This window comes from Chlamydotis macqueenii, chromosome 2 (genome assembly GCF_036417535.1).
Source record: "Chlamydotis macqueenii isolate bChlMac1 chromosome 2, bChlMac1.mat, whole genome shotgun sequence".
Taxonomy (NCBI): domain Eukaryota; kingdom Metazoa; phylum Chordata; class Aves; order Otidiformes; family Otididae; genus Chlamydotis; species Chlamydotis macqueenii.
Genome location: NC_141557.1, coordinates 62,021,994 through 62,049,579, shown reverse-complemented (window position 1 = coordinate 62,049,579; position 27,586 = coordinate 62,021,994). Strand labels below are relative to the sequence as shown.

The 27,586-nt window shown below is 38.1% G+C and overlaps 1 protein-coding gene across 2 annotated transcripts in view; it reads left to right on the top strand.

The window, feature by feature from the left end:
- Window positions 1-17,297, top strand: part of SLC9A3 (solute carrier family 9 member A3) — a 60,353-nt gene extending 43,056 nt beyond the window's left edge. The window contains exons 7-16 of one of the 2 annotated variants that reach the window (XM_086741765.1): window positions 400-602; window positions 1,286-1,375; window positions 3,167-3,237; window positions 4,700-4,829; window positions 8,006-8,121; window positions 8,748-8,877; window positions 9,419-9,595; window positions 10,238-10,313; window positions 11,903-12,016; window positions 16,744-17,297. In XM_086741765.1, coding sequence (XP_086597891.1) covers window positions 400-602; window positions 1,286-1,375; window positions 3,167-3,237; window positions 4,700-4,829; window positions 8,006-8,121; window positions 8,748-8,877; window positions 9,419-9,595; window positions 10,238-10,313; window positions 11,903-12,016; window positions 16,744-17,297 — 1,661 coding nt within the window. Of the gene's footprint in view, window positions 1-399; window positions 603-1,285; window positions 1,376-3,166; window positions 3,238-4,699; window positions 4,830-8,005; window positions 8,122-8,747; window positions 8,878-9,418; window positions 9,596-10,237; window positions 10,314-11,902; window positions 12,017-13,257; window positions 13,506-16,743 lie in introns of those variants that run through there. The other variant, XM_086741766.1, reaches the window with a different exon arrangement.
- The last annotated feature ends 10,289 nt before the right edge of the window (window positions 17,298-27,586 follow it).

The window sequence follows — 27,586 nt, the reverse complement described above, 5'->3', positions numbered from 1 at the left end:
CGTATTCTTATTCTATCTAGAGATTCCCGGCCTGAATGATGGGCCTAGCCCTGTGTCCTCCTTTCTAAATAGTCTGTAACCTTGTTAATTTAGTCACCTCTCAGTAACTGCTGATGTGTTTCACCTGTAATACCTAAGCCAGAGGGCAGCACTGTCAGAAAAGCTACTGGCTCACAGAAGAAGTGTTAATAGGCAGTGTAATTCCTTTGACTAAACATAAAGGGGAAGGTACCAAGGGGGCCTGCCCTCCTTGGCCCTGTAGCAATACAGAGGGAGAAGTAGATGGTGTAGAGAATTTGTTATGAAAGCAGACTGGTGGTACTGTTTCTGTTACACACAGTTGGGATATTGACTTTTCACAAGGGTATTTCTAGACATACTGGCATTTGTTTTTTATAGGTGTAGTTTTACAGACATGGATTCTTAACCACTACAGAATGGTCCAGTTGGAGATAATAGACCAGGTGGTGATGTCATATGGTGGACTACGTGGAGCAGTAGCTTTTGCCCTGGTTGTACTTCTGGATGAGAACAAAGTGAAAGACAAAAATCTGTTTGTCAGCACAACTATCATTGTTGTGTTTTTTACTGTTATTTTCCAGGTAATTCAACTTCTTAAGCATGCTTCTTGCAAGGAGAAGGAGTCCCTCAAAAGTACCAAATGCTTAAAGCAGTTCTCAGCTGAAGGTTGCGCATTGTTTCACTGAACTGAAAGCATAATTGAATTTGTAATTTTAGTAACAAAGATCCTATTTTATGTTTTCATATGGCACCACAAGGGACAAACCACAATTTCCTCTGTGCTAAAAAACGTTCAGTCTTAGCTGCTTGGTATTAATATTGCTCAAGTTAATATCTGATTAAACATCCTTCACTTCATGTGAATAACTATAGACAACAGTCCTTTTTATGGGCAAACACAGTCACTAAGATGATCTACTCGAGCCTTAGTCCTTGTTTGGAATTTTTTCTTAAATTTATTATAAAAGTTTAATTGTGGTCACAAACTCCTGATAAATGCAGAAAATACCACATTCAATGGGACGGGAAACACTGTAACCCATCCACTATCATATTTTTCTTATAAAAAATAATTTTTTCCACTGGTTGGTGTCTTTTCAAACCTCTGTAACAGGAGCTATCTTCTAATCAGGACAGAGATCAACTGAGAAAGTATGAGATTCACCACATAACATACAAAAATGCTCTTTCTCTTTAACCATGACCAGCTGGAGGAACATCTAAGATAATTCTTAAGTATTTATTATCATGTTTCAATCCTTAGGGACTGACTATCAAGCCTTTGGTACAGTGGCTGAAAGTGAAGAAAACTGAACATAGAGAGCCAAAACTGAACGAGAAACTTCATGGCAGAGTAAGATATTTTTTTAAAAAAAAGTATGGTATATTTTTTATTTTTACAGAGTTCCTTAGGAGAAAAATATATTAGAGGAAAATTCTTTTTAGAAGGGAGGGGAGAATCAATTTTCAAGTGCAAAATCCTTCAAACATTTCAAGAGTTATTTGTAGGCTGTAATTTGTCTTTGGGTTGAGTCCTGTGAGGGGATACTCAACTGAACATTCTGGTCTTTCACTTGAGAATTCAATGTGCTGACAGTACTGGGGAAAGAGCACAGCTGGAATATGCTTCTTTCTCTTCATCTAAAAGAGGCGGACATTTGGTTGAAGATCACTAGGACAAAGCATGTGGAAGTAATTTTTTTTTCCTTCTTAAATATTTTTTATTTACAGAAAATATACAAAACCAGGCTTTGTAGCTCAAAAATTACATAGAAAGGTAGTCTGCTGCCCAGCACAGATACTAACTATGTACGGAAATTCTAGATTAATGGTAATAGTTTTAGTTCAGTGTGAGTGCTGTGTGCATTTCTGCTGTCTGCATTTCTTTAACCTTTTAAAAGATTTTGAAACATGATCTCTTCTAATTCACTTTCGCACAACATTATAAAGTTTTTATTCAGTGAAAGAAAACATGCATTTTCAATACAAATATAGGTTAAAGAACGGAAGACTGTAAGACATCTTTCATGGCCTTCTTTAATTCATAAACTTTCCAGATTCACATAGCTCTCCTGCCTTGAGTATTTTAACACGTTCTTGCACAAGCTTCTATACCTTGTCCATTTTCACATTGGAGGTTATCTGAAGTGAATTAACAACTTAGTGATGGACAAGGTTTGTTTCTAAGGAATTCTTTTACAGACTACTGAATAAATATATTATGCTTTTATTATCCAACAATTCAAATTTCCATTTACATTAAAATGTTTTACTATTAGAAAATCAAGATTCTTCCCTCAGGTGAAGAAATACAGTCTGTCTACATTTACAGGATATACCTTTACATATCAGTCAGTAGTGCAGGCCCAGCAGTAATGTTAATCCTAACACTTTGTGAAGTTGTACATACTGATTCACCACTTCCTAGAATATTCTAGCAGATACTGTCTCAGGAGGCACAGTGCTCTGTACAAATTGCAGCCTTCAGAGAGAGAAAGCACTATCTGTTCTTAGGGAGTAGGAGGGAAAAAAACTTATTTATAATATCATTTTCTTCACTTCCATGTCAGATATCTCCTGAGGCAGTAATTAATATTATATTTTGGAATAATCCATATCACTCATGTTTTTCTAGACCTAGTGTGCTGTATATACTGCAGTAATTCCTTCAGTGTTCAGAGTAAAATGTTAACAGCCAAATACATAAAAAGATCAAATTCTACCTGCAGCTGCCTTGGTTTGAATCAAGACTTATAAACCTCAAGATTTCTATCAGCCACCTAATACACCCAGTATGCTATTTTACCCTAGATATCAAAAGAATGGTACCTACTTCTACTCTGAGGGTAGTAGTCAATAGAGTCTTAAAACCGAATGTTAAAATGAGGGCTCAAGTACCTTCTTGCTGAGACTCTTGTAACGCAAGAATAGTTAGTGAATTTGTAAAGAACTGCTTAAAAAGCTCAGGACCTTTGAAGAAAAGCATATAGTAGTTATTATTTCTGTAAAGAAGGAAAAAAAATCTGCTTAGCAGCAATAAAATTATCCTGCATAGTCACCTGGTCTAACCTGACATAAATTGAGCTGTTTTCTAATTATGCCTTTTATTTCTGTAAAGATATTGAATCCACTTTCTCTTTCCTAGGCCTTTGATCACATTCTTTCTGCTATAGAAGACATTTCTGGACAAATAGGACATAATTATCTGAGAGACAAGTAAGTCTAACTTGGAACGTTGTAATATTGCTAGGAAATCTTATCTGTAAATTATTACTTTTTAAGTCTGGGAGTTTAGGGACAGCAAGGACCTAAAATACAGTTTTAAAGTTTATACACTGAAAATACTGGAAATATAGCAAGTGTGACAGTAGTTTATTTTTTCCACTACAACTGTGATCTTTTCTTTTTCTGCCACAGTTCAGATTAGACCTTTGCAAATGCCTCAGTTCACATACAGGGATCAGCTTCTCCCAAGATCTGAGAACTGGCCATTTGCACAAGATTTAACCCAAAATGTTAATGTTGGTTCTTCTCTGTAATACTCCATTTCAGGAACATTATTTGTGTGTGAAGACACTAAAAAAAACTCAGCTACAAATGTGCTAGTTGTTTATCCTATTTCTACAAAGGATATGTTCAACCCCTCCAAAAGTTATGGCAGAGAGTGCTTTGAAATTACCTTCTCTCCCTGGAGTTAGGTTATTTCATAGGTGCAGACAATCACAGTTCTGACCTGCTAATGTCCTGCTGACTAAACATGCCAATTCCAATCCAAAAGCCACATGGTTCAAAGAAATGGCAGACCCTAGCATCCTCACTGAAGTGCTCAGGTGCGGCACTCTGAATTACAGACTGCTTGTCAGATGTTCTGGCTAGAGAAGGGGAACAGTTATCAACTCTGTGAACAAAGGTTAACAACAAAAAGGTTACAACAATATGAATAAAAAGTCGTAAACTTAAAATAGCCATTGGGCAAGATGAATAGATCACTTTGAACAGTAGTCTCCAAAGTTGCCTCATGCCCTTTAGAGAAAATCTTGAGGAAGGTAGACAAAAGTAAAGCAGCCTTTGTCTTCTGGAGCCTAAATATGAAATGGCAGGTATCTTACTATTAGACAACCTTGGAAGTGTAAGTCACAGAAAATATATATCATTTCTATCCCTCAGAGTACACCAATGGCATGAATAAGGCCCTCTGTAAGTGCTTTTGGAAGGGCACTGTTGTTGTGAACCGATTTTCTAGGCTGGCTGTCCTAAAATACAGCTAGGGAAAAGCAGATTCCTTTCCACAGGAGGAAAGAAAATTAAACTTTTAGAATGAAGCTATTAAATACAACCATGCATAATCAGAAGGGGAAAAACAAGGTCTCCCAGAGTATAAAATGTCCTAGTAAGTCTGAAATGGAATACTATAATCATAGCACTCTTGCTGTTGTAGTAGTGTTTGGTAAGTGAACCTATTAAATGCTTTGTGACAGCTGCATAACTCTGTAGCAGACTTCTCCTTAACTTTCTTTAAATTCTAGCTGAAAAGCTTCAAAACACAAATCCCTCATATTGCTACGTTCACTATGTTTTCAAAGTACTTAGCTGACAAAAATATAATTTATGCTGAAGTAAAAATGCTGTGAAACTAAAATTGCATGTTGCCATTAACACAGTTTGTTTAAATTGTCAGGTGGTCCAATTTTGATAGGAAATTCCTCAGTAAAGTACTGATGAGAAGGTCTGCTCAAAAATCAAGAGACCAGATCCTTAATGTTTTCCATGAACTCAACTTGAAGGATGCAATTAGCTATGTGGCTGAGGTACTTATGAAAATCTGTTGACATATTATAGTGTCGTTTGGGCTTTGGGGTTTTTTTTTTAGTTTATAATATAACCTAAAGTTGATATATTGCAGGAGATGTCTAAAAGAAAACTATTTTAATTTCTGCTTTGCTTTTTTTTTCTAAGTGTGTTTTGAGTCTCAATATCACCCGTTTGAGTGTCTGCAGTTCTCAGTATTATACCTGCTCCCCAAGTATCTCAGTGTACTTTTCTGTTGGATTTTACTGAATAACTTTGTTTCTATATTCATTGTATTAAAAAAAACCTGTAATTCCAAAGGGATCAGGCAAATTGCTGTCTTTCTAAATCTGTGAACAGAGTCTGGCTCCTGCAGAACTGTGGTTCTATGTGATGACAAACCTGATTTGAAGAAGTTCAATTCCAAATTGTGCAGATATATGAACAAAGTTGTGGACTGTTATAATCTCATTCTGCCAGATCACAGTAACAGAAAAAAAATGTGAAGTGTAACTTTAATTCAATGGAATCATAACATCCACACTTCAAAAATTAGAGTTAAAGTGATATACTGCAGATATCAAATGCAATCACAGAATTGTGAAGTTAGAGAAACTTAAGACTTGCAACAGGAGAAATTTTTAAAGTTACATAATGGAAGAAACTTATTGGCCTTCTGCAGGAGTACCATTTCCAGACTGGAGCAATGTTAATAGGTTGTATAAGAACTACTCATCTTCGTCAGTATGAAAATGGCTGCTTTAGTTCAAATCACCACAAATGTGTGGTGCCCATACACTGTAGAGGGCTGTTTTAAATGGAATACTTTAAACAGTGATCTTTGAAGTTATAATCTATCCATGCCCGTAATCTCCAAGTGAACTCATTTTCAGAGCTAGGCAATATACCCGTTAATTTCTTTAATTAAAATAAATACTATTACTATGAGTGATACTACTACTACTACTATTAAAGCCTTTTCTTTTTTTTTGAAAATGAGCTACAGCCAGGCAGAATTATCAAATTCAGAAAATAAGATGAAATTCAGAAATTATGTTAGTGTGAAAAATGGGGAGTGTTTCACAAGATAAGCAAGTATTTCCTTATGAGATTTTGTAAATTCACCATTTTCAGACCATTTAAGCTCAAGAACTAATTTTCCTTCTCATGGTGCTTTCTGGGTCACACCTCAGAGGAAGAAATTTATATAATGACTTTGATCTTGATGAGCATGAGACTTATGTTCAGATTTACTGTTGAATCTGTTCAGTAGATTTATTACAGTATTTTTTCTCTTTAACAGATGCAAAGGGCTCTATAGATCACAAAATCATGCAGATTTACCCCCAGAATCTTTACCCAATAATATATTGAATCCTAATGTCAGATTTAGTTAGATTATTAATTTTTAGGAGATTCACCTTTTTCATTATACCTTAGTACAGTTCATAACAGAAAGAAACTGACTTTTGCTACCCTCATCCAAGTACTACTTGTGCATATTGTGTCTTGCAGACAAATGGTATTTGCAAATGTCTACTGATCTAATAATAATAGACCAAGAAACTATAAGTTCTCCAGGTTCTACAAAAGATTTGCCACATGGTTTCTTCCAGTGGAAATCAGTTATGTTAATATGCCTGATTGGTCATGAATTGTGAATCCTAAAGTCATTCTACCTTTCTCACGTTAATATTTGCTTCAGTGATACATTGCTTTAACAACTTTTCCTTGACTTCTGAAATATATCTTTGAGATAAATACCTGTGAATTACAAGCTGACACTGAAATTGAAGACATTTCTTACAGGATGAGTAAAGATCTGCCTTCCCCAGATATTCACTCTCTTCTCACTTGCAAGAAACTTAGGAGTTTGAAAACTGTTCTATAAATTTTTCATTTTTCAGCTCTGTACAATAAACAAGAGCTTGAGAGAGTTCAGTCTGAGCCCAAATAAATTCCTTACAGTTGAGAGGGGAAAGCCTAAGCCAGGCAAAATGAAAATAATCTAGAGAAAGTGAATAGAAGCAATTCAAAATACTTACAATTCATAACTTCTTTTGGCTGAAATTCCTCCATTGATGATACGGTATGATATGTATGAAATATTAAACTTGATTTAAAAGGAAAGTCATGTGCACTTAAGAAAATCAATCATATGATGATGACTCAGAATTTAATTTTTTTTCTCTTAAGTTTTCTGCCTACAGTGGCCAGAGTGTACTTCTTAACGCCACTGATCTGATCCAACACACACTACTGTAACATGTATGTGGGCTACCACAGTGAAAGGAAACATTTGTTCCATTTGCTTTGTGAACATAAAAATGTAAAGGGGACACAATACAGTTAAAGTTGGAGAAATGTAGATAAAATCTCTTTCAATATTCTGCAAGGGAGATGTTTTTTTTCTTGGTGTATTCTTCATTACAGTTTAAAATGTAGAGATCTGCTATGTGATTTCTCTCTGCAGTGATTCAAAACCATAGATGGGTTCAGCCTACAGAACCACGATGTCACTCAACAGCTATCTTTCACCTAAACAAGAGAATATAGAAGCAGTAGACAAAACTGTGAAGACATAAATCTGAGCTTTTCCAGCAACTCACTTCTGTGACTCTAGTTTTAGAACCGAAAGATCATCTCTTCAGTATCTTATCTCTTCATGCCATAACCTCTTTCAAATAGTCTTGCAGACTTCTACCACCGCTTCACATTTGAGCTTCCAGGCTCGTAGAGAAGAGAAAACTTAGTGTTGTATCTTTGAGAATGCTACTGTTAGTGCAGTGATATGTTAAGTCGTAAAAATCTGCATGAATATCCCTATATACTTGGTTTGCAATTTGGTACAAAGTAAAAAGCCCTTCCTTGAAATGATCTGTGAAAAGAAAAGAGTTAGACTGCAAAAGTGCAAGGATATAATTTGCAAACAGCCCAAGAAATCACTCACTTCCTCAAAATCAATTTACAAGAGTGGAATAATTTTTCTCCTAGCTTTGTTCATTGGATAACGTCATTCAACTTAAAGACACCTTAAAACCAAAAAATAGTTTGTATCCGTTACCTAAATAAAACTTCTCCCCTGCTTCTTGTGCTATTTGCATACAGCAGCCTCACAAATTATCCGCATTTTCTGATACACATTTTGCCCTAGGTGTTTACAACTGTTATATTTCTTGTTTCTTTCTGTGGCCAGGGAGAACGCAGAGGTTCCTTGGCATTTATACGTTCTCCAAGTACAGACAACATGGTAAATGTGGATTTCAGCACCCCACTTCCAAGTACTGTGGAAAGCTCTGTCTCTTACTTACTGTAAGTAATGTGGACTGACTGTGGGGTTGGGTTTTTTTTGGTGGTTTTTTTTTTTTGTGTGTGTTATATGTGTGTCATAAACTTTGAAAAATGCAAGTTACAGGAGCTTCATTCACTACTTTTTTGAACTTCAATTAATCTTTTCTCTCACATAAAATGGGTATACATGCAGTTACATTGTTGCATTTTACACATAAACAATTTTTTGCACTAAAGGCAGGTAAGATGAAGCAGACATCCACATTAGAATTGTTTCATGTGCCTTTTGTTCATCGACTGCTATAGACAGGGCTAGATGTCATTTCTGTGTCTGCTCCAGAAAAAGTCAGGGAAAAAGTTTTGCTCCTTCCTTAACTTTTTCATGATTCTTTCACTGAACAGACCATGGGTCATGTAAACTGAGAAATTAATGCTACAGTCACTGAAAGACAAAAAACAATAATATTTTCACATTTCCCTTTAGAAGTTGGCTCACTCATTTCATTAGCTGATAATGACCTTTCCTTTTTTTTTTTTTAAACTTCATCTTCACTTCTCTCCCTCATTCTCCATTTTCCTATTTTTTCTTCCCCTTCAACAATTACTGATTCTTAAAACTACTGTTTGTATGTTGTACTCTTCTTCAGGAGAGAAAAAGCTGGACCAGTTTGCCTTGACATGCAAGCTTTAGAGCAGAGGAGGAAAAGTATCCGGGACACAGAAGACACAGTCGCTCACCACACCCTTCAACAGTACCTGTATAAACCCAGGCAGGAGGTGAGAGCAGAAGGCTAGCATTGAACTGTTTTCCAATCTAAAACATCTAAAACTAGGAGACACTAGGAACCAAAACTTGAGAGCAAAACTTAAAAGAAAAGAACCGATCTGCAAAATCTGCACCCTTGAGGAAGATAGGCTCTTTGTCAATATTCTTTCTCATTTATGAACCTGCCTCTTTAACAGAACAAATGCCTTTGATTTCACTGGGTCCAATGGAATGCAGAACTGGGTCTAATACAGGTTCTTAAGTGGGATTAAATGGAGTGTATCAACTGAAGTGATTAAAACACTTATAGGGAGAGGCTTACTTTGAATTACACTCTCTCTTACATACTTAAAATTAATGGACTTACACCTTTTTCATGGTGAAGAAAGAGAAAGAAAAACAGGAGTTTCATTAATGCCTTCAGACTAGTTTTTGGTTCATTCTTTTTTATGGATTTGTTTGCATTTGCATGACACTTATTGAATGCATTGATTTAGGGCTTCCAGCTGGATTTCTAAATAAATGAATATTGTCTTTCCTTCCTGGCCACAGCACAAACACCTCTACAGTCGACATGAGATCATGCACAGTGAAGATGAGAAACAAGACAAGGAAATTTTCCACAGGACAATGAGGAAGCGCTTAGAATCTTTCAAGAGTACCAAATTAGGAATAAACCATCCCAAGAAGCTCAATAAAATCCACAAGCGAGACCGGGGCCAAAAAAGGGTAAAATACTTTCACAGGGACCCAGATGTAGCCACCTATTATACAAACTAAGGGGTGGGGAGGATATGGAGGACTCTGCAGGTTCCAAGGTCCTGCATTTATCTCTGTCCTATAGAATTTCATTAACTTAAAGGCCCTAAGCAAGAAGAGATTAAACTATGACATAACTCAAGGGGCATCTTCTCATATGCTGCTTTTCTCCATGCTTTGGGATCCTTCTGGGGTGAGCGATTTTTGATCACTTGAAAAACAACAGGTCTTGATCCATGCTACAACACTGTGGAGAGATGTTGCAGGGTAGACATAGCAGGGTAGCACCATAGCAGAGAGTATTCACACAATCATAAAATAGTTTGGATTGGAAGGGATCTTTAAAGGTCATCTAGTCCAACCCCCAAATTCTACAAAATCTGATGAAACTAAGAAGGAACATACAGTATCCAAAGAACCAAAGTTCCTTTCTTTTCCTGTAGCAAGTTACAAATATAGGGGGGAAAATAATGACATCCATAATGAGTCTCTAGCAAAGATTACAACAGATTTCAGGGCTATGCTGCTGAACTTGTGATTTCAAAGGATGTCACTGCCATTGCTATCTGGTGATCGTAGCAGTTTTGGTAACTTTTGTTTGTTTTCTTTCAGCGAAACAGCAGTGTCATACCAAATGGAAAAATACCTCCAGAAAATCCAGTACAAGATTTTACTTTGAAGGAAAAAGGTAAAAAGATTCTTAGACCAGTTTCCTTAACTGCATTTTACCAGCTACATTGTCAGTAAAGCATCACTGAAAAATGTCATGATATGCAACAGTGAAGTTGGTATTTAAAAGGGACTTATAGTCATAATTTAGAAGTCAGAATGGGGATCTGCTCAGTGTCTCGATGATTTAGAAGTTGTTTTTCTAGGCAACAGGATGACAAACCAAATTTTAATTGGCCTTTTTACTCACATTTTTTAAATATCACATTTAAATTTTGAAAATGAAAAAAAAGCAGTGGCTACAACATAGATGAACTGTCAGCTTCCTTTTGGATAAGCTGCACAGAGCAACTTTTGCTAACATTTTTGGTTTTTGTCACAGCAGGATACCTCTGCCCAGGACACCATACCATACAAAATTCAGTAGTTGAGACAACATTCTGATCTGGGTTAAGGTCCATTCGTTTAGAAGGGTCTGAATCAGAGTTGACACTAGGCAAGCACATTAGAACTCAAGAAGAGTGTAGCTTTGAAAGGAATGTATAGTCAGAGGCCAGTTTCAGCACTGATTCACCCTTCATGCATAAATCTAAGAGACAGGTCAGACTTGAAAGTGTAATTTCAAGCTGACTGGCCTAAGGAGCATCCCTAGCTAAAGCTGGTTTTGCATGTTAAGCCCCAAATTCTTTCACCTCATGTTTTAGCCATCTTTTGGCATTTACGTCAGTCATAGCAAGACGTGATGGATGCCAAGATGTTTGCTTTGTAATTATAAAATAATGTGTCACTTAAAAACTGAAACATGGTTTAAAAGCCACTGAACTAACTCTTGTGTTCTTTCCTCTGTTTATGCATGCAACCTTTCGACCTCAAAGAGAACTGAAGTAAAGTAGAGAGGGATTAATCTTTTCTCAGTAGCTCCAAGCAAAGATATTTCTCTCTATGTGTGCTTTTTGCATCATTTTCTGAGCATTATTTTTCTTTAAATGACAGGGGCAATACAGGCTGGCTGAGTAAGTGTAATAGTCTAGAACCTTTTTACATGGGAAGAGCTTTCCAAATACTTATAAGCAGGTCATTCAATGCTGTCTTGTTAAAGAACACTTTGTATAGATGTCATACTTTATTGGAAGACAGTCTTAGCAAGTTAGCAGCTGTTGTAAAACTGATTCTATTGCAGTAGAAGTAGCAATGACATCTCCAGGTTTGAAATCAGTCAGGATACTAACGCTGACCTCTGTAAAATGATGAAAATGCAGTGACTGGTCATTGTAATGGGACAACATTTGTCAACATGTAAGCATTTAAGACACAAAACACAGCAGGAGCAACAGTGCTGTGTCATAGGTTTATTTGTTTCAGTCCCAGGAAAGCAGACAATTCTGCTAGCCAAAAGAGACATCTCTCTCTATCATAGCACCAATAATGCAAGCTGGAAACTTGTGTTTTCAGTGCTACAACTATTGATAAAATGTTGCCCTTTCTAGATCCTTATTAAAGATGTATCTTTGATAACTATGCCAGCATCAAAAAAGCATGAAATAGCATTTTCTATCAGAACTGATACAAATCTCTAATCAAATTGGACATTTTTTTTTTTTTTTCCAGATTTGGAGTTTTCTGAATCAGAAGAAAATAATGATTATGAAACTTTGCATCTAGGCAAAGGAGTTGATTTCCTGGCCAATGTGACGAAGCAAAATTTCACGGATACTCCTACTGGTAAAAATATTAATTACCTACAGAGGTTTTTTTTTTTTCTCAAATGTTAAAAAAAAATAGAAATGCTGCTGATTTAGCCTATACTTTTCGGTGTGTTTTGATTTGATTTGTTCTATTACAAAATACATTTAATCTATATAAATCTTAACTAATAACATTTTTTGGATATCGAGAGGTATGGAGAGCATCAAATTTACTACTGATAGAAGTTGTGAGCATGATTGCCCAAACCAGACCTAAACCCACTGATTATTTCTATCAACAGAAAATGTTACTTTAGAGTTGTTCTACCTCACAAGACCAGACAATACTAGTCCTTCGGAACTGTTTTCTACTTCCATTTGAAGGACTTTGTTGTGATAAACTTCATGCTGCTTCTTTTAGGTAGAATTCCTCCTCTTAAATTCACAGCTCACTCAGATCTTTACAGGCTCATAGATGTCACTGAAAAGGGAAGATTTGCAGCATTTATTTGTTCTCTTCAGCACTTTTGTGTTTGAATTTTCAGTATGCTACTTTATACTTCATATGTAACATGGTGCATACAGCAAAGAAAAATATTTGTGTCTGTATTGTTTCGGCAGACATGCTGATACAGCCTTTTCACTGTTCCATGACAAATTCTAGGAGAATGTATAAAGACACCCGGAAATCGACCCAGAAATAAGAGGGTGGCAAGATGCAGACCTAGACTTATTTTTAAAATTTCTTTTTCTGTTCAAACACTACAAACTTGATACCTATATTAAAAGGCTCCTGTAACTTACTTTTTTTTTTCCCGTGGCCTGCTTTAGCTAGCTCACACACATCTCATTCCTTTACGGAGTTGTGCAGTATAAGTTTTTGCAAGTTTTTTCCATATTTTGTTTCTTTTTTATGGGTTTGATTTGAATTTTCTGCAGTTATTTTATATTGTGCTTTATTTTGTTTAAAATTTGCTGACTGATTTGTTCTTTTATTGATTTTATTTTTGTCTCCAGATATCCCAAATGTAACTGTATATTTGATATAATATTCAATTTTTCTTTTTAATAGAAATCCAAAATGACTACCAATAACGAAGGTGGAAAGAGTAACCTATGTGTGTATAATGATCTGTGTATTGGTCTAGTCATACCTAGACCAGTACATACTGGCCTATTTTTTCCCACTATAGCTGTTCTCCTTTTACAAAGCATCTGACTGTACTACCAATAAGTTATTTTGATTGTTTGTATTTGTCACTCATTAACTTTCTTTAGGAATCGATAACCCAGTATTTTCAGCTGATGATGATCAAAGCATCTACATGAAGTTCTCACCATGGTTATCTAGTGAAGATACTGTGGTACCATCACAAAGGGCTCGAGTGCAGATCCCATATTCTCCAAACAACTTCAGACGGCTCACTCCATTCCGGCTCAGCAATAAATCAATAGATTCCTTCCTGCTAGCAGATGGCCCAGAGGACCGACCCAGATCTTTTCTTCCAGAATCAACACATATGTAATATTTTAAAATATATTATCACCTTTATTTTTAATCAGCCTTCCTATCAGCCTTACACTACTGACAAAGAAACTTACTTTTCTGATTTTTCTTCTCCTAGAGCATCTCTTTCCTTCCTGATTTCTTTGTACAACTAAACATCTTCTATTTTCCTTCAGCTTGAATAACAAAACATCCTTCTATTTTCCTCCTGCAGAAGAGCCGCCCAGGTATTTGGGGTCCCATGCCTTGCTATTTTTACAGCAGATAAAAGTTTTGGTTGTTGTTTTGGCTTTAAATGCCAAGAGAATAGTATCCACAATACCAGAATATTGTGCATCCATTTTCAAGAGGCTTCAGGTTTCTTGGTCAGTCAGTTCTAGATGATAAAATTTGTACCTGAACTACCTAACAGGAATCAGGTAATTCTGATTCAGCCTTGAACAGTGACCGGTCTTTTCAATTAACATTGTTGCTACTGTTTGCAGATGTAAGCAAAGTTGTCTGAAGTCCCAGAAAGACAATCCAGTTGCTGATGCCAAAGGATATGATGTGCCCACAAGAGGCCAGATGAGTCATTTAACCCATTGGACTCTATTGCATTTGGATGCACAATAGGAGCAGCAGGGCTAGACCAGCAATGAGCTGGGCTAAATCTCTAATTTTTAGCATGATTATAATATGATTTTTCAACTCTATTGCTAAGGAACCTTGAGTCAGTTCGGAACATTTGTCCAGGTTATTTATCCAGTGCCTAGGAAGGGAAAATGGTCCAACTGCTACAATACAAGTACTCAGTGACACCACTGATGTCACCATTACATTACACAAGAGAGGGTTTGAAAATAAAGCACGTTTACTAGAATGCATCAGAGTTCTTTTGCCCAGAGTTCTTTCACACTGGCCTTTTACAAAACAGCCAGACTGTGGAGAAACAGAATTCCAGTTTTGGTTCAAGCTTTATCCTTAAACTGTGAGTTCATCTAAATTGCATATATTATTTTGAAACGAGAAAAATGCTTAGCTTTCTGATGCAGTAAATAACTTATTGCTTCTAATGTGTCAGAGGCTTAAAACTAAATTGGTTCTGGGTTTAAATGAATATCCTAGTTGCCCTTTAATTCTCACTTTGTGGAAATTTACACCATAAATTTGCACCATAAAAAGCAGCCTTCACTTCTATAATCAACACAGTCAGCGCTGTAAATAAGGTGCGTCAGGTCACAGTTCAGACATCATCATCGGCTAGAACATAGGGCACTGTGGGGATTATGCAATGAAACGCAATAGTCAGTTTCATCATTAATTCACTTTTGTGGAATCCATGATCACAAATGCATGACCTAGTATGCTCTGCATCAACAAATAAAGGATTGTGGTAAGTTGAATGTATTTCTGTAGTTATTTGAGGAAACTTTGTTCAGACAAAAACCTCAGGATAAGAGTGAATGCTGGTAATTTTGATTTGAGAAGAACTTCATAACCTTTTGAAAATAAATAGAAAAGGAAGTTCAATTTTTCTTCTGTTCTAGCTTCTGTTCCTGCAGAAGATGTGCTAGTTCAAGTGTAATTACAGGAAGCACATCACTTTCTTTACTGGAGTGGCCTGTAGATCTGTGGTTGGCTCTAGTACTCAGTTCCCTATTAAAGTATCTTTGGTTATTTGAAAAATTATGTTTAAAAATGAACACCGGATTAATTAAAGAACTGTGAATTAAATTCCAATATCTCAATTAAAAACTTGAACAATGAGCAGCATTCCAAAAGGAAAACTTCTCCTTGACACTTATCCACATGGAAATTCTCTTCAGTTTTTTTTTCCCACTGAGAACATTGCTATAAAATACTGGCATATGACTTGCTGAACATTTTCTTGCTAACCTTTGTTCTTTTCCTTCACTCTATTGCCTTATTTATAACTGACTTTATTATTAGAAACTGGTATGTGTAAGTTCTTGTGCAGGTATCTGTCATAATTTAACCAAAGCCAACATCTATGCGCCACACAGATGCTTACTCACTCCCCAGCAGTAGGATGGGAGAGAGAATCGGAAGGGAAAAGTGAGAAAACTCATAGGTTGTGATAAAAACAGCTTAATAGGTAAAGCAAAAGCTGTCCACACAAATAAAGCAAAACAAGGAATTCATTCACTACTTCCCTTTGGTAGGCAGGTGTCCAGCCTTCTCCAGGGAAGCAGGGCTCCATCATGCATAACGGTTACTTGGGAAGACAAACACCAACACTCCAAATATCCCTCCTCTTCCTTCTTCTTCCCCCAGCTTTATATGCTGAGCATGATGTCATATGGTGTGGAATATCCCTTTGGTCAGCTGGAGTCAGCTGTCCCAGCTGTATCCCCTGCTGGCTTCTTGTGCACCTCCAGCCTACTCGCTGGTGGGGTGATGTGAGAAGCAGAAAAGGCCTTGACTCTGTATAAGCACTGCTCAGCAGTAATGACAACATCTCTGTATTATCAATACTGTTTACAAATCCAAAACACAGCCCCATACTAGCTACTGTGAAGAAAATTAACTCTGTCTCAGCCAAAACTAGCACAATGTCTTTCAAAATCACTGGGGCTTGACTGCTGTGTTTCTTAAGAACAGTTTTGGGAAGTTAGATTTCCCAAACTAATAAGCTTAGGCCTTGATTGCTCTCTGAAACAGTCCTCTGAATTATCTCCTTAACAAAATTGCCCTAATAGGAGAATGATAGTGAAATTTCAATCAAAAGATTTTTTAAAACAATGTAAACTGGAAGCCGAGGGTGAAAATGTGTCATTTATCTACATAGTGTAAAGTACACAGAAAACTGATCATAGGCTCCAGTCAATAAGACTTTGATTCCCTGGTGATACTCTCTGCTACTTAATTGAAAGAGCACAATTTCTTCCAAAAGTTTCTGAAAAAGATTTCCTTGCTGAGCATCAGAACTAGATGTTTCAAGATAAAGATACACCTTGATGACCAGATGATGGCTCCACCTCCTAAATATCTGAAACAGGCAGTTGCTCATCACAAACACTGAACAAAGTTTTGCCTGATACTCAGCAAGGATAAGAAGTTTAATAAACTCACTTTAGGTTGTCCAAGATAGAAACTGGGATGGTGTACAGTTCCCTAGCAAAAAAAAAAAGCCATCTTAAACCACTCACTTTCATAAGACTTTCATAAAAATAGCCAAGAGCAAAGCCCGGTAGCCAGCATACTAATATAGAAAGTGTGTATTACAAATGTTTCTATTTAATTGTCTTCTCTAGGTGACATGAACCATGATGTTGAAATGACAGAATACTCCTCTTCAGATGACCAACTAAACCAAGACCAAAGTGTTTCACTGACTCCCCTCCACTTCTTCCCACCTTGTCTTCAAATGCCTTGGACAGAAAACTATTCTTCATTGGAAAACAGAGGGAATATATCTCTTTCTACTGTCTCTGAGTATATAGCTTCTTGTGACCAAAATGTACCTGATCTCTTCTGGGAATCAAGTACAGATACAAATAACAAAGAGACAGTAAACTCAGGTTACTGTTCTGAAGTTAGCTACAAGTCAGAAAATTCAAGAGAAGAGAATTCTCTACTTATGTTCGAAGGGCTGGAAGACTCTTATATGAAGGAGCCCCAAGAGAAGAAGATGTTGCTTGATGTACAAGGAAATTACAGATCTGCTGCAGCCAGACGTGTACAAAGCCGACGTTCTTTTCACAGGCCAAAATCTCTGCACCACCCTAAGCTTCAGAAGTTAGCATCGCTTCCAGCATCTTGCCATATCCCTCCACATTCTTTGGAACAAGAGGAAACACAATTGTGAGCCAGGACTTACTTGAAAGGAGAAGATGAGAGAGAATAAGTTGAACAAAGGACTTCTGTAAAAATAGAGAGCAACATATTTATTCATGGGATCTGCTCTAGAATGGTTTCAGATGGAAAGGGAGTAGGGTCCCATGATGTCAGAAACACTGGAGCTTTTCTGCTGCACTCACGTTTTTCAGTTCTCATCCATAATGAAAGCGTGCAGACTGAAGGGGAAATATGACTCCTTGTTATTTTTTTTTTATGTAGACTGTTACAAAAATCAATATTATTTTTGGAGGGCTAAATGAAGAATCTTTTCAAATGGTAAATCCTTGGTGGTTTTTTTTTTTTTTTTACATGGAAACGGTTCATTATGCCATTATGCCATCAATTTAAATAGGCTGCATTTGCTGCTTCAGTAATGGAATTCAATATTCATAATGTATTAAATTAATGTAGGAGAAGCCAATGGTTAGTCTCTTGCCTTCTAAGTCTACTCTGATTGAAATGGATCAGTGCCTTTTATAAGTGCAAGTTAAAGAAAAATATTTTTCTGCTCTTGAATATTTGTGTCATTGAGTAATTGTGGGATATTGACTCTGGTGGAAAACTTTCCAGGGAGAGGAAAGTCCTGGCATCTTGACATTTAACCAAGAACTCCAGGAAGGCCATTTCCTTCCTTTACCTTCATTTCTTCTACTCAGTGGCAGTGGAATGAAAGAACATCCAGAATTAGCTCAGAATTTTAGTTTGTGTGGTCACAAGCAACTCATTACATATTCTTAATTAAGCTGCTCTATTTTAAATACCCTCAGTCAGACAGAAGTGTAAATATTTGCCATTTTTCCTGCTACTTTGGAAGACACTTTCCAAATACTCTGTTAGATTATCTTATTAATTTATATTTCACTTTCAGTAGCTGATCAGGACAATTGTCTCTCTGATGCTACCCTGTGTTTTGCCGCATGGTTTAAGTGCCACAATGACTCAGGATGTTGATAGTTCAAAGTATTGTACAGAGGTAGTTTGGCTACTGTGTATGTATATAGCTGTTTGTGTTAGGAACTTCCTTTATTTTTTTTTGTCCCCAGCTTTCTATTAAATGATAGTAGTTAAGATTGCACTAGACACCTGTCTACATCACCTTCAAGACAGCTAGAGACATCAGTGAAAGCCAGCTCAGACAAAGACTAAATAAAAATGACAACTTGAAAATCTTCAGTGGTATAAGTTGCAACAGTTCTGTGGCATCAGTAGAAGGCAAGTGCTTAGCCACTTCTGTGACCCTAATGTGTACCTTATTTCTATTCGGTATCAGCATAAACCATTTGTAAATGAATTATGTCACTTTCAGGGAGGTATCTGAATTGCTTAAGGCTGTATCCAACAGAGCCTTTATTAGGTAAATTTTACTCCAACTACAGATACTAGTGGTTGTTTCACTCTACCCAGATTTTGAATGAATTCTAGGTGATTCTGTGTTAGATGTTAAGCGTGATATTTACCCAGACATCCAAAAAGAGTGGAGCAATGTGTGAAAATTCGTGCCCACATCTTTTTCCTATCTTTCTCCTCTTTGCTAAAACTGCCTGTTAGGCTAGTGCAAATTGCAGAGATGTGATGGCAAATGCCATGTCCAAACCTAGATAGATACATAACATATGTCTTTAGAGATTAGATTCAGGGTACTGGTTCTTTTGATATCAGCCCACAAGCAGCGGCCTTTTTGCAGTCATCTTGGGCACTGATTCAAATCAGAGTCCCTAATGGGAAAGCTTCATCACCCAGAGCTCATCTTGTTAATAAGGGTCATGAGACATAAAGCTGTCACGAGTAGGGATGCTAATTTTATAATTGAATACTGTAAATTTTTGTGAATTTTTGTGAACTGAGTACATATGAACACAGTATTTTGGTGAAGTAGAGCATATTAGTGCTGTTCCAGATATTATAATTGGAACAAGTATTTCAGTCATTGGTATAGATATATAACAGGACCATGACTGACCCCAAATATTAGCACAGGTGAAGTGCAACGTGCCAAAATGTAACCTCCAGTCTCATAGCATAATGCTGAAATACCAACACCAAATTTGGCAAGATGCTTGTCAGACATCGGCTTTGAAGCAAAACTTTCATTTCTTATAGCTGTTGTACAGGGGTGATTGCTGTGTGGCAGTTGGAAGAAGAACTGCAGTGTGGACTGTGTTTTCCTCATGCTTGTTGGAGCATTCCTAATCTATTTGTGTACTGGCTACCTCAAGAAAACATTTGTAAACTGTCATCAGCAGATGGGAGTTTTCACCAGATAAGTGTTGCATGCACAAGAGTATGCAATTTTGAAAATCATAGGATATCAGATTTTAATGTTCTTGTATGCCTTTATGTTAAACAAGAGAGGATCAATAGACACTACAGTGTTTACAAATACAGCGGTCTCTGTGAAAAGTCAGAAGGATTCTGTATGCTTTTGAGAGGGCTATAGGCTGTAATAGTTTTTGCAAAACAGAGAGGAATATTATGCCGGTTTTAACAACGGAAGAAATGGAAGGACAATATATACAAAGGGCTTAACTCTCCATTTACTTTCAGAGGCCTTAGGTGTTTGTCTGTACGTTGTGCCACCGTAGTTGAACAGATGAAGGATAAAATGGACAATGCTGATAGCAAACAGACCTTTCCCTGGAATAACTTGCATAATTTCTGAAGCTCTTATGCCTCTGGAAGATGTTTTCTAGCATAATTGCCTCTACAGCAAGGTTTTGTTAGGCATTCAAAATACGATGGAAAAAAAGCTGTGTCTCCAACTTCTATATTAAGAACATATTCTTAGCTATAATATAGCAGATTATAATTCCTTATATTTGCTCCAAATATCTACCAGGATATACATAAAAAGCAGGTTGTAAAAGTTCATAATTTATTTCTCCTTTTTTTTTTCCCCATATTCTTTCTATGTAGTTTTACATTTCAGTACATGGCCTGTGGGTGCAAGTGCTTGGCTGCTTCTTCAGCACTCTTTAATCAGTCAAGCACCACTAATTTTCATCACAGAAACACAGATTTAGAGCTGCTGAGTATCTGGCTATATGTATCAGCTTCTTTTTTTACCCATGTGAATTAGATTGGAATGATTAGTTGGTAAATCAGTTCACCTCTGGTGAGGCCAGTTCAGTTCTTGCTTTCGTGGCTGAAAACTCAGTCTCTTAATTTTTTTGTGCATGATCTGTCAAAGAAAGGCAAGTTGGTAATTTCACAGTTGCTATTTATCGAGCAAATAACCATGGTCTACCTTGATGTAAAAAGATGAAATGCAGAAATATTTGATGTCTCATCTACACATTTTGCTCCATGGATAAGGTTCTTTTTAACAATGTTTATTATGCTGCACTATGACCTAGCAATGTTAAAAAAAAGATGTGTGGCCTGCATTCAGATGAATTCTGTCTCTCTGAGCTGTGAAGCTAGTTATTGAAATATATGAAATTATGTTTTACTAATATATGGTCTATTTATGTAACAAAAATTGCAAAATAATCACGTGCCTTAAATTGTCACTCTTTCGAGTGCTGTTGTTTGGAGATTTTTGTGTGTTCTTTCCAAAGGTGTCAACTTACTGCACATATTTTTAAATGAGTCAAGTTGTTCTGCTAATGTGTCTTTACCGAAATGTTTTAAGAATATATTATAATGAGAAGTTTGGCAATAAATTGTATCACTTTGGTGGAATCATACTGTTTTGGCAAGTGATATAGAGAATCATTTATTTAGTACATTTAGAGAAGATTTTCCGTACAAAACTTTTGAGAAGTTTGTATTTCTGCTCCCAAATCAAAGTTAAAATAGACAATAGTGTGCTGCTGATAATCCTTGTAATTTATTAAACGCAAATCATTAAAAGCAGCAACAGAAGTTGCAGATCTCCCGAGTCTCTCTCTGACAACTATCACACTTTTTGTATAGTTCTAGCCCCACTGCAATCAATGACAGAATTTCCATTGACTCTATAAGCCAATATTTTCATCCTTAGAACAGAAAGGTCCATATTTTGTCAAGATATATAGAGAGCTGTTGTCATTATAACAACACTATAATTGAAACTTCACATATATGATGATATATAGCATCTCATTAAAATACCATTCTTTTGACAAAAAGATTCAAGCAATCTTTTGGGGTTTTGTTCTACTATGCAATGCTTTTTGAAGATTTGGTAATCACTAATGCTAGCCAGCTTGATTTCCTACACAGAAACCAAGGAAACTTAACCTAAGCTGTCTTGGATTGGATTAATCAATTCTCCCTGAAAGCTCTGTGATCTCAGTGAAAATTACCACTTCTACTCTCATCCTGCTATTAGGATGTTTCCATACCTGACATTGCTTTCTACAACAGATAGGAGGCATGGGGTAAAAAAAAGTAACTTCTTCTAAATTTATTTATATTGTAATAGAATTAAATATTTAATGGAGTTAAATAAACATTATTTTCTAAGTATGAATTCATAGAATCATAGAATCATAGAATTCAAAGAGATTTTAAAAGACAGTGCAGATGACTGAACCATATGCTAGCAAATAAGATGCTGCAATGGCAAAATTAGATAGAACTGGTTTTGTGGTATGGCCATGCAATGGCTAATTAGCTAATAGTTGATTAAATCAATGTTGGAAGTAGTGTCATCCCTTGTCACCTTTTTTGGTACACAAAGGATACAGAAGCCATAAATAGCCACCTCTGTTGGAAAAATTAAACTCGTAAATCAGCATTGAAAGCTATTGATAAGGATTCTGATAGGTCAGATTTAATGGCTTCTTAGCTTAATGAGCCAAAAGGTACATCATACTGAAATAGATCACAGTTTTTTGCAAAACTATGTACACAACACATGTGGCACATAGAAGATGAGATAATTCAGTGCTGGCCATTGCTTAGAAACACAAACAAATACAAAGTTGTGGTCAGCACAGTAGACCCAAGCAAGGTAAAGACTGAACAGTCCAAGAGGTTTTAGATAACACTCCACAGGAGCACTAATCTCTTACAAAACCTGTTAAATTATAACTAAATTTCAAATCCCAGCTGTGTTTTCATTTTTTTTGAAACAGTGCTGGTAGACTGAACACACCACTAAAAGCTTTTATATTCTTTCCCCTTCACATCTGCTTCAGGCTCTCCTCATGTGCTGAGGGGCATTGCAAAGCTTTGTAGCTCTGAGCTTTCTACGTCACGTGTCTGGAGGTAGAGAAGTTGCTAATAAGTAGCTCAACGCTACTTCAGCAAAAACAAGCAGAAATATGGATAAGTTCAAATTTTAGTAGAATATAAAATCTGACATAGGATTTACTCTACTGTTCTGAATTTTTAAGCTTAAATTAGTCTTATCTTTAGTCAAAATTATGGCCAGGACTAAATGCAATTCTACTGGAAAGGCAACAAAAGCTTAAACCAAAACAGATAAATCAATTTGCTCTGTGTTTGCAAACAACAACATCTCATCTCTTCAAAGTGTTAACACCATTCTGATTGTTTCTACATGCTCTTAAAATCACTGATTCTAATTTTTAAGTAAGAACAGACTAGCTTTAGAGTCCTTCCTTTGGCAAAGTAGCTTCTGAATTTTAAACTGTTCACAGTAAGATTTGTGCTATTTTGATGAATTAACATTTCAGTTAGAAATTGCCAAATCCAGTAGCCCCACAGTGGCAAGGTTGCAGTAGGTCCTTGTCCCATGTTGCACCAGTAGTGAGTCTGCACTACTGGTATGTAGTACGTATTTCTGATAGACACGTGCATGCGCGCGCACACGCAAACACACACATATATACAGATACATAGCTGTGTGGTGCAGTCAACATGCTGAAGGAAAGGGATGCCATCCAGAGGGACCTTGACAGGCTGGAGAGGTGGGCCTCATGAAGGCCAAGTGCAAGGTCCTGCACATGGGTCGGGACAATCCCAGGCACAAGTAGAGGCTGGGCAGAAAATGTATCGAGAGCAGCCCTGAGGAGAAGGACTTGGGAGTGCTGGTGGACATGAAGGTCAACACGAGCTGGCAATGTGCCCTTGCAGCCCAGAAAGCCAACCACATTCTGGGCTGCATCGAAAGAAGTGTGGCCAGCAGGTCAAGGGAGGTGATTCTCCCTCTGTACTCTGCTCTTGTGAAGTACCTGAAGTACTGTGTCCAGCTTTGGCGCCCCCAACAGAAGAAGGATGTAGACCTGTTGGAACCAGTCCAGGGGAGGGCCACGAAAATTATCAAGGGGCTGGAGCACCTCTCCTATGAGGACAGGCTGAGAGAGCTGGGGCTGTTCAGCATGGAAAAGAGAAGGCTTCAGGGAGACCATATAGTGGTCTTCCAGTACTTAAAGAGGGCTTACAGGAAAGATGGGGAGAAACTCTTTAGCAGGGCCTGTTGTGACAGGGCTAGGGGTAATGGTTTTAAAATAAAAGGAGGTAGATTCAGACTAGACATCAGGAAAAAAAATTTTACAATGAGAGTGGTGGGACACTGGAACAGATTGCCCAGAGAGGTGGTAGATGCCCCATCCCTGGAAACATTCAAGGCCAGGTTGGATAAGGCTCTGAGCAACCTGCTCTAGTTGAAGATGTCCCTGCTCCTTGCAAAGGGATTGGACTAGATGACCTTTAAAGGTCCCTTCCAACCCAAACTAGTCTATGATTCTATGATTCTATACAACACACATATATCCAAACAGATGGCCAGACACACAGATCAACATATACAGAAAAAGCAGCACTCACATAAACACAACAGCATAACCAGTCTCATACTGTTTCCCTCCATGGCTGATCAGGAAGAAGGTCTGTTAATAGAAAATATATACCCATATACAACATGGATCCCTCTGGCAACTGGCTTTAGACAGTCTGTACATTAACTGGCTCTGGACCTCAGACTCCCCATCTGCTGGCACCTGGACAACTGACCCCCTGAGGCCAGCAACCCTGCCCCAGTTGCTGGCACCTGGACAACTGACCCCCTGAGGCCAGCAACCCTGCCCCAGTTGCTAGTACTCAGACCTCCCACTCACAGACCCCAGCCTCTCCCTCAACGCACACACAGAGACACACAAGGGAGCCTCCAGTAACTGGTCATAGACACAGTCTCTCCAATAATTGGCCTTGGACCTCGTGGCCTTCAAGATACTTTGCACACTCACATGCATAATGGCACCCACACACACTCTACAGCTTCCCAAGCAACTCGCCTTCCGACACTCAGGCTACCAAGAAGCTGGCCCTGAACCCTTGATCTCCCCAGCTGGCTGACAACTGCGCATACAGACCCCTGAAGACTGCAGCCACATTTCAGTTGCTGGTGCTCAGACCCTTCTGCATGCACTAACACTTGCACAGACACATATGCGATGGATCCCACCAGTAACTGAGCTTAGACACTCAGTCTACCCACTGGCTAGCCCTTGGATCCTGCTGCCTCCTGCTGCCTCATGCATAAACACACACAGGCAAATGTGTCTCACAGTTGACCCCTAGACCTTATGGTCTCTTCAGTAGTTGGACTGGACCATCTCATTCCTTCTGTAGCTAACTCCTGCATTCACCTCATGAATTGAGACACACACATGCAAACAGGCCTCTCGTTCCAACCCCAGACCCTATGGTCTCTTCAGTAGCTGGCTTGAACCTCCTGATCCCTCCAGTAGCCAACTCACACATCCTCTGGTATCTCCAGTATACAGCCCAGACATAGGGTTGCTTTGATTCCTGACTTCCAAACAACTTATCCTACTTGCCAGCTAGTCTAGCTTGATATTTACCAGTGTCACATACTGTACTTGCTCTGGTCTCTCCCACTGCTGGCACCACTGACAGACAGGCCTCTGTGAGCTGTAATCTGACTCCAGTTGCTAGCACTTTGACCTCCATATACACACTTTTATATAGAATACAGAGTGAAAACTCAGGAAAATAGATATGGATTTTAATAAGAAGACAGTAGAGACTGATGTGATTAGGTGCAGGGCATGGCAAGAAGAGCATACTGACCAGCAATCTGTTTACACAGAACCAGTCCCTTAAATACCTTCATCCCTCTATCTTCTTACACTTGTTCAATGCTGAAACACCTTGATCTCTCCCTTTCTCTGTCTTTGGTTCCTCTTCAAAACATCTTATAAAATGTCTTGCAGAATCCCAAGATGCTCTTGCGCAGCATCCCATAGGCAGTAACCATCCTTGGTGTGCAAGGAGGATCAGAGAGCCTATCCAGTGGACTCATCTTGATGGTTTTCACCACACAGAGAATGGAGCTGATTGTCTTCCTGTGACAGCCCTAAAAGGAGTCAGATCAGTGCGCTACACTTTATCTACTTCAGTGTCCTGGTTTTGGCAAGGATGGAGTTAATTTTTCCTCTCAGTAGCTGGTATGTTTTGGATTTCAGATGTGAAGAACGTTGATAAACACCCTGATTATACCAGTTGTTGTGAATGAGACCAAGGACACATCCTGCTTTCCAAGTCTCACTAATTTGCAGATGCAGAAAGCTGGGAGAAAGACAGACAGAATAATTGATCCAAACTGGCCAAAGAGAGTATTCCATGCCATCAACGTCATGCTCAGTATATAAGTGGTGGCAGGCGAGGGTGGGTGTCTGACTTCCTGGCATCCATCTTTCCTGCTCATTTTGCTGGCATCGTTCCCTCTACCTTGCTGGCTCCCTTTTTGCTCCTTTGCTTGCTGCTTGGTTTTGTTTCCGTGATTGCTGCTTGGGACGGGCTGTATCGGTCATTGGGACATCGGGTGGTGAGAAAACATATATTGTTCACTTTGTATATTTTTAATATCCTTATATTCTATTATTAGTGTAGTTTTCCCTTTTTATTTTAGTAAATTGTCTTCATCTCAACCCACGAGCTCTCCTTCCTTCCCAATTCTCTCCCCCATCCTGCTGGGGAGGGGGAGGGTGAGCGAGAAACTGTGTGGTGATTCGGGCTAAACCGTCACAGTCTTTTTGGCACCCAAACGTGGGGCCTGAAGGGTTGAGGTAACGACAGATCTGACTAGAGTGTGTTAAATTTGTTACAAGTGCTCATTATTTTATTTGAGTCCCTGGTCACAATGTTGTACTACGTGTTCACATGGTTCTGTTATGTCTGTCCTAAGTTGCATCACATATTTCCTTTGATGCTCTTTATCACTTCTCGGAAATGGATGAGAATTCTCATTTTGTTTTACTGGGCACTACTGGCTTATGATATAGTAACATCACTGGTCATGAAATTAATCTGGTCCTTGTTTTTGGCCTTGCTTGGCAACTCCGTACTTTGGATGCCATTTGGTAAGAGTTATTAATAATCGCACATTTTTCTTTCTCTTCCCGGAGAACCAATCTATGGGGAAGTCAGAGGAGGGTACCTTCCCCTACTCCTTTACCTTCGTTTTTTCTTTTGAGCTAGTCACATCAGCTCTCAAGAATTTTGAATATCCTTGGGATGTGCAAGCCAGCATACTCCTATTGCTCTGTCTCCTGAATGGGTTTCAGATGTTGTTTAGGATTAAACAACTATTTAAAAAAATCACCCGGAGATCTGCCTCGAGGTTGGAGGGGCAGGGGTGGCATGGCATGTGGGAGAAGATGGGCAGGTACCTAGAGAACTTCTCACCTCCAGTGGTCTGGAACTTCACTCCCGAACAACTACAGAATCCTGATGAAGTGATCAAATATTTGAAAGAAAAATGCCATGGCTATTCTAAAGAGGCAAAGCTTATAGCTTTGTGTTGGGCAATGACTAGTATCTACCAAACACTGCTTAAAGTTGTGCACCACTGTGTGGTGATTCGGGCTAAACCATCACATTCAGTTATAGGGGTTTCCTGACTCTTATTGTCCCCCTATGCTCCTTTGTGTGTGTGAAGATGAACTTCTTATTTCATAATCATAGAATCTTTAAGGCTGGAAAAGACCTCCAAGATCATCAAGTCCAACTGTTAACCTAACACTACCATGCTTACTAAACCATGTCCTGAAGTGCCATGTCTACATGTTCTTTGAACACCTCCAGGGATGGTGACTTCACCACTTCCTTAGGCAGCCTGTTCCAGTGCCTGATGGCTCTTCAAGTAAAGAAGTGTTTCCTAATATCCAACCTAAACCTCCCCTGCCACAACTTGAGGCCATTTCCACTTGTCCTATTACAAGCCATTTGGGAGAAGAGACTAACACTCCCCTCCCTACAACCTCCTTTCGGGTAGTTGTAGAGAGCAATAAGGGTAGTTGTAGAGAGCAATCCCAGTTCCCTCAGCCGCTCCTCATAAGACTT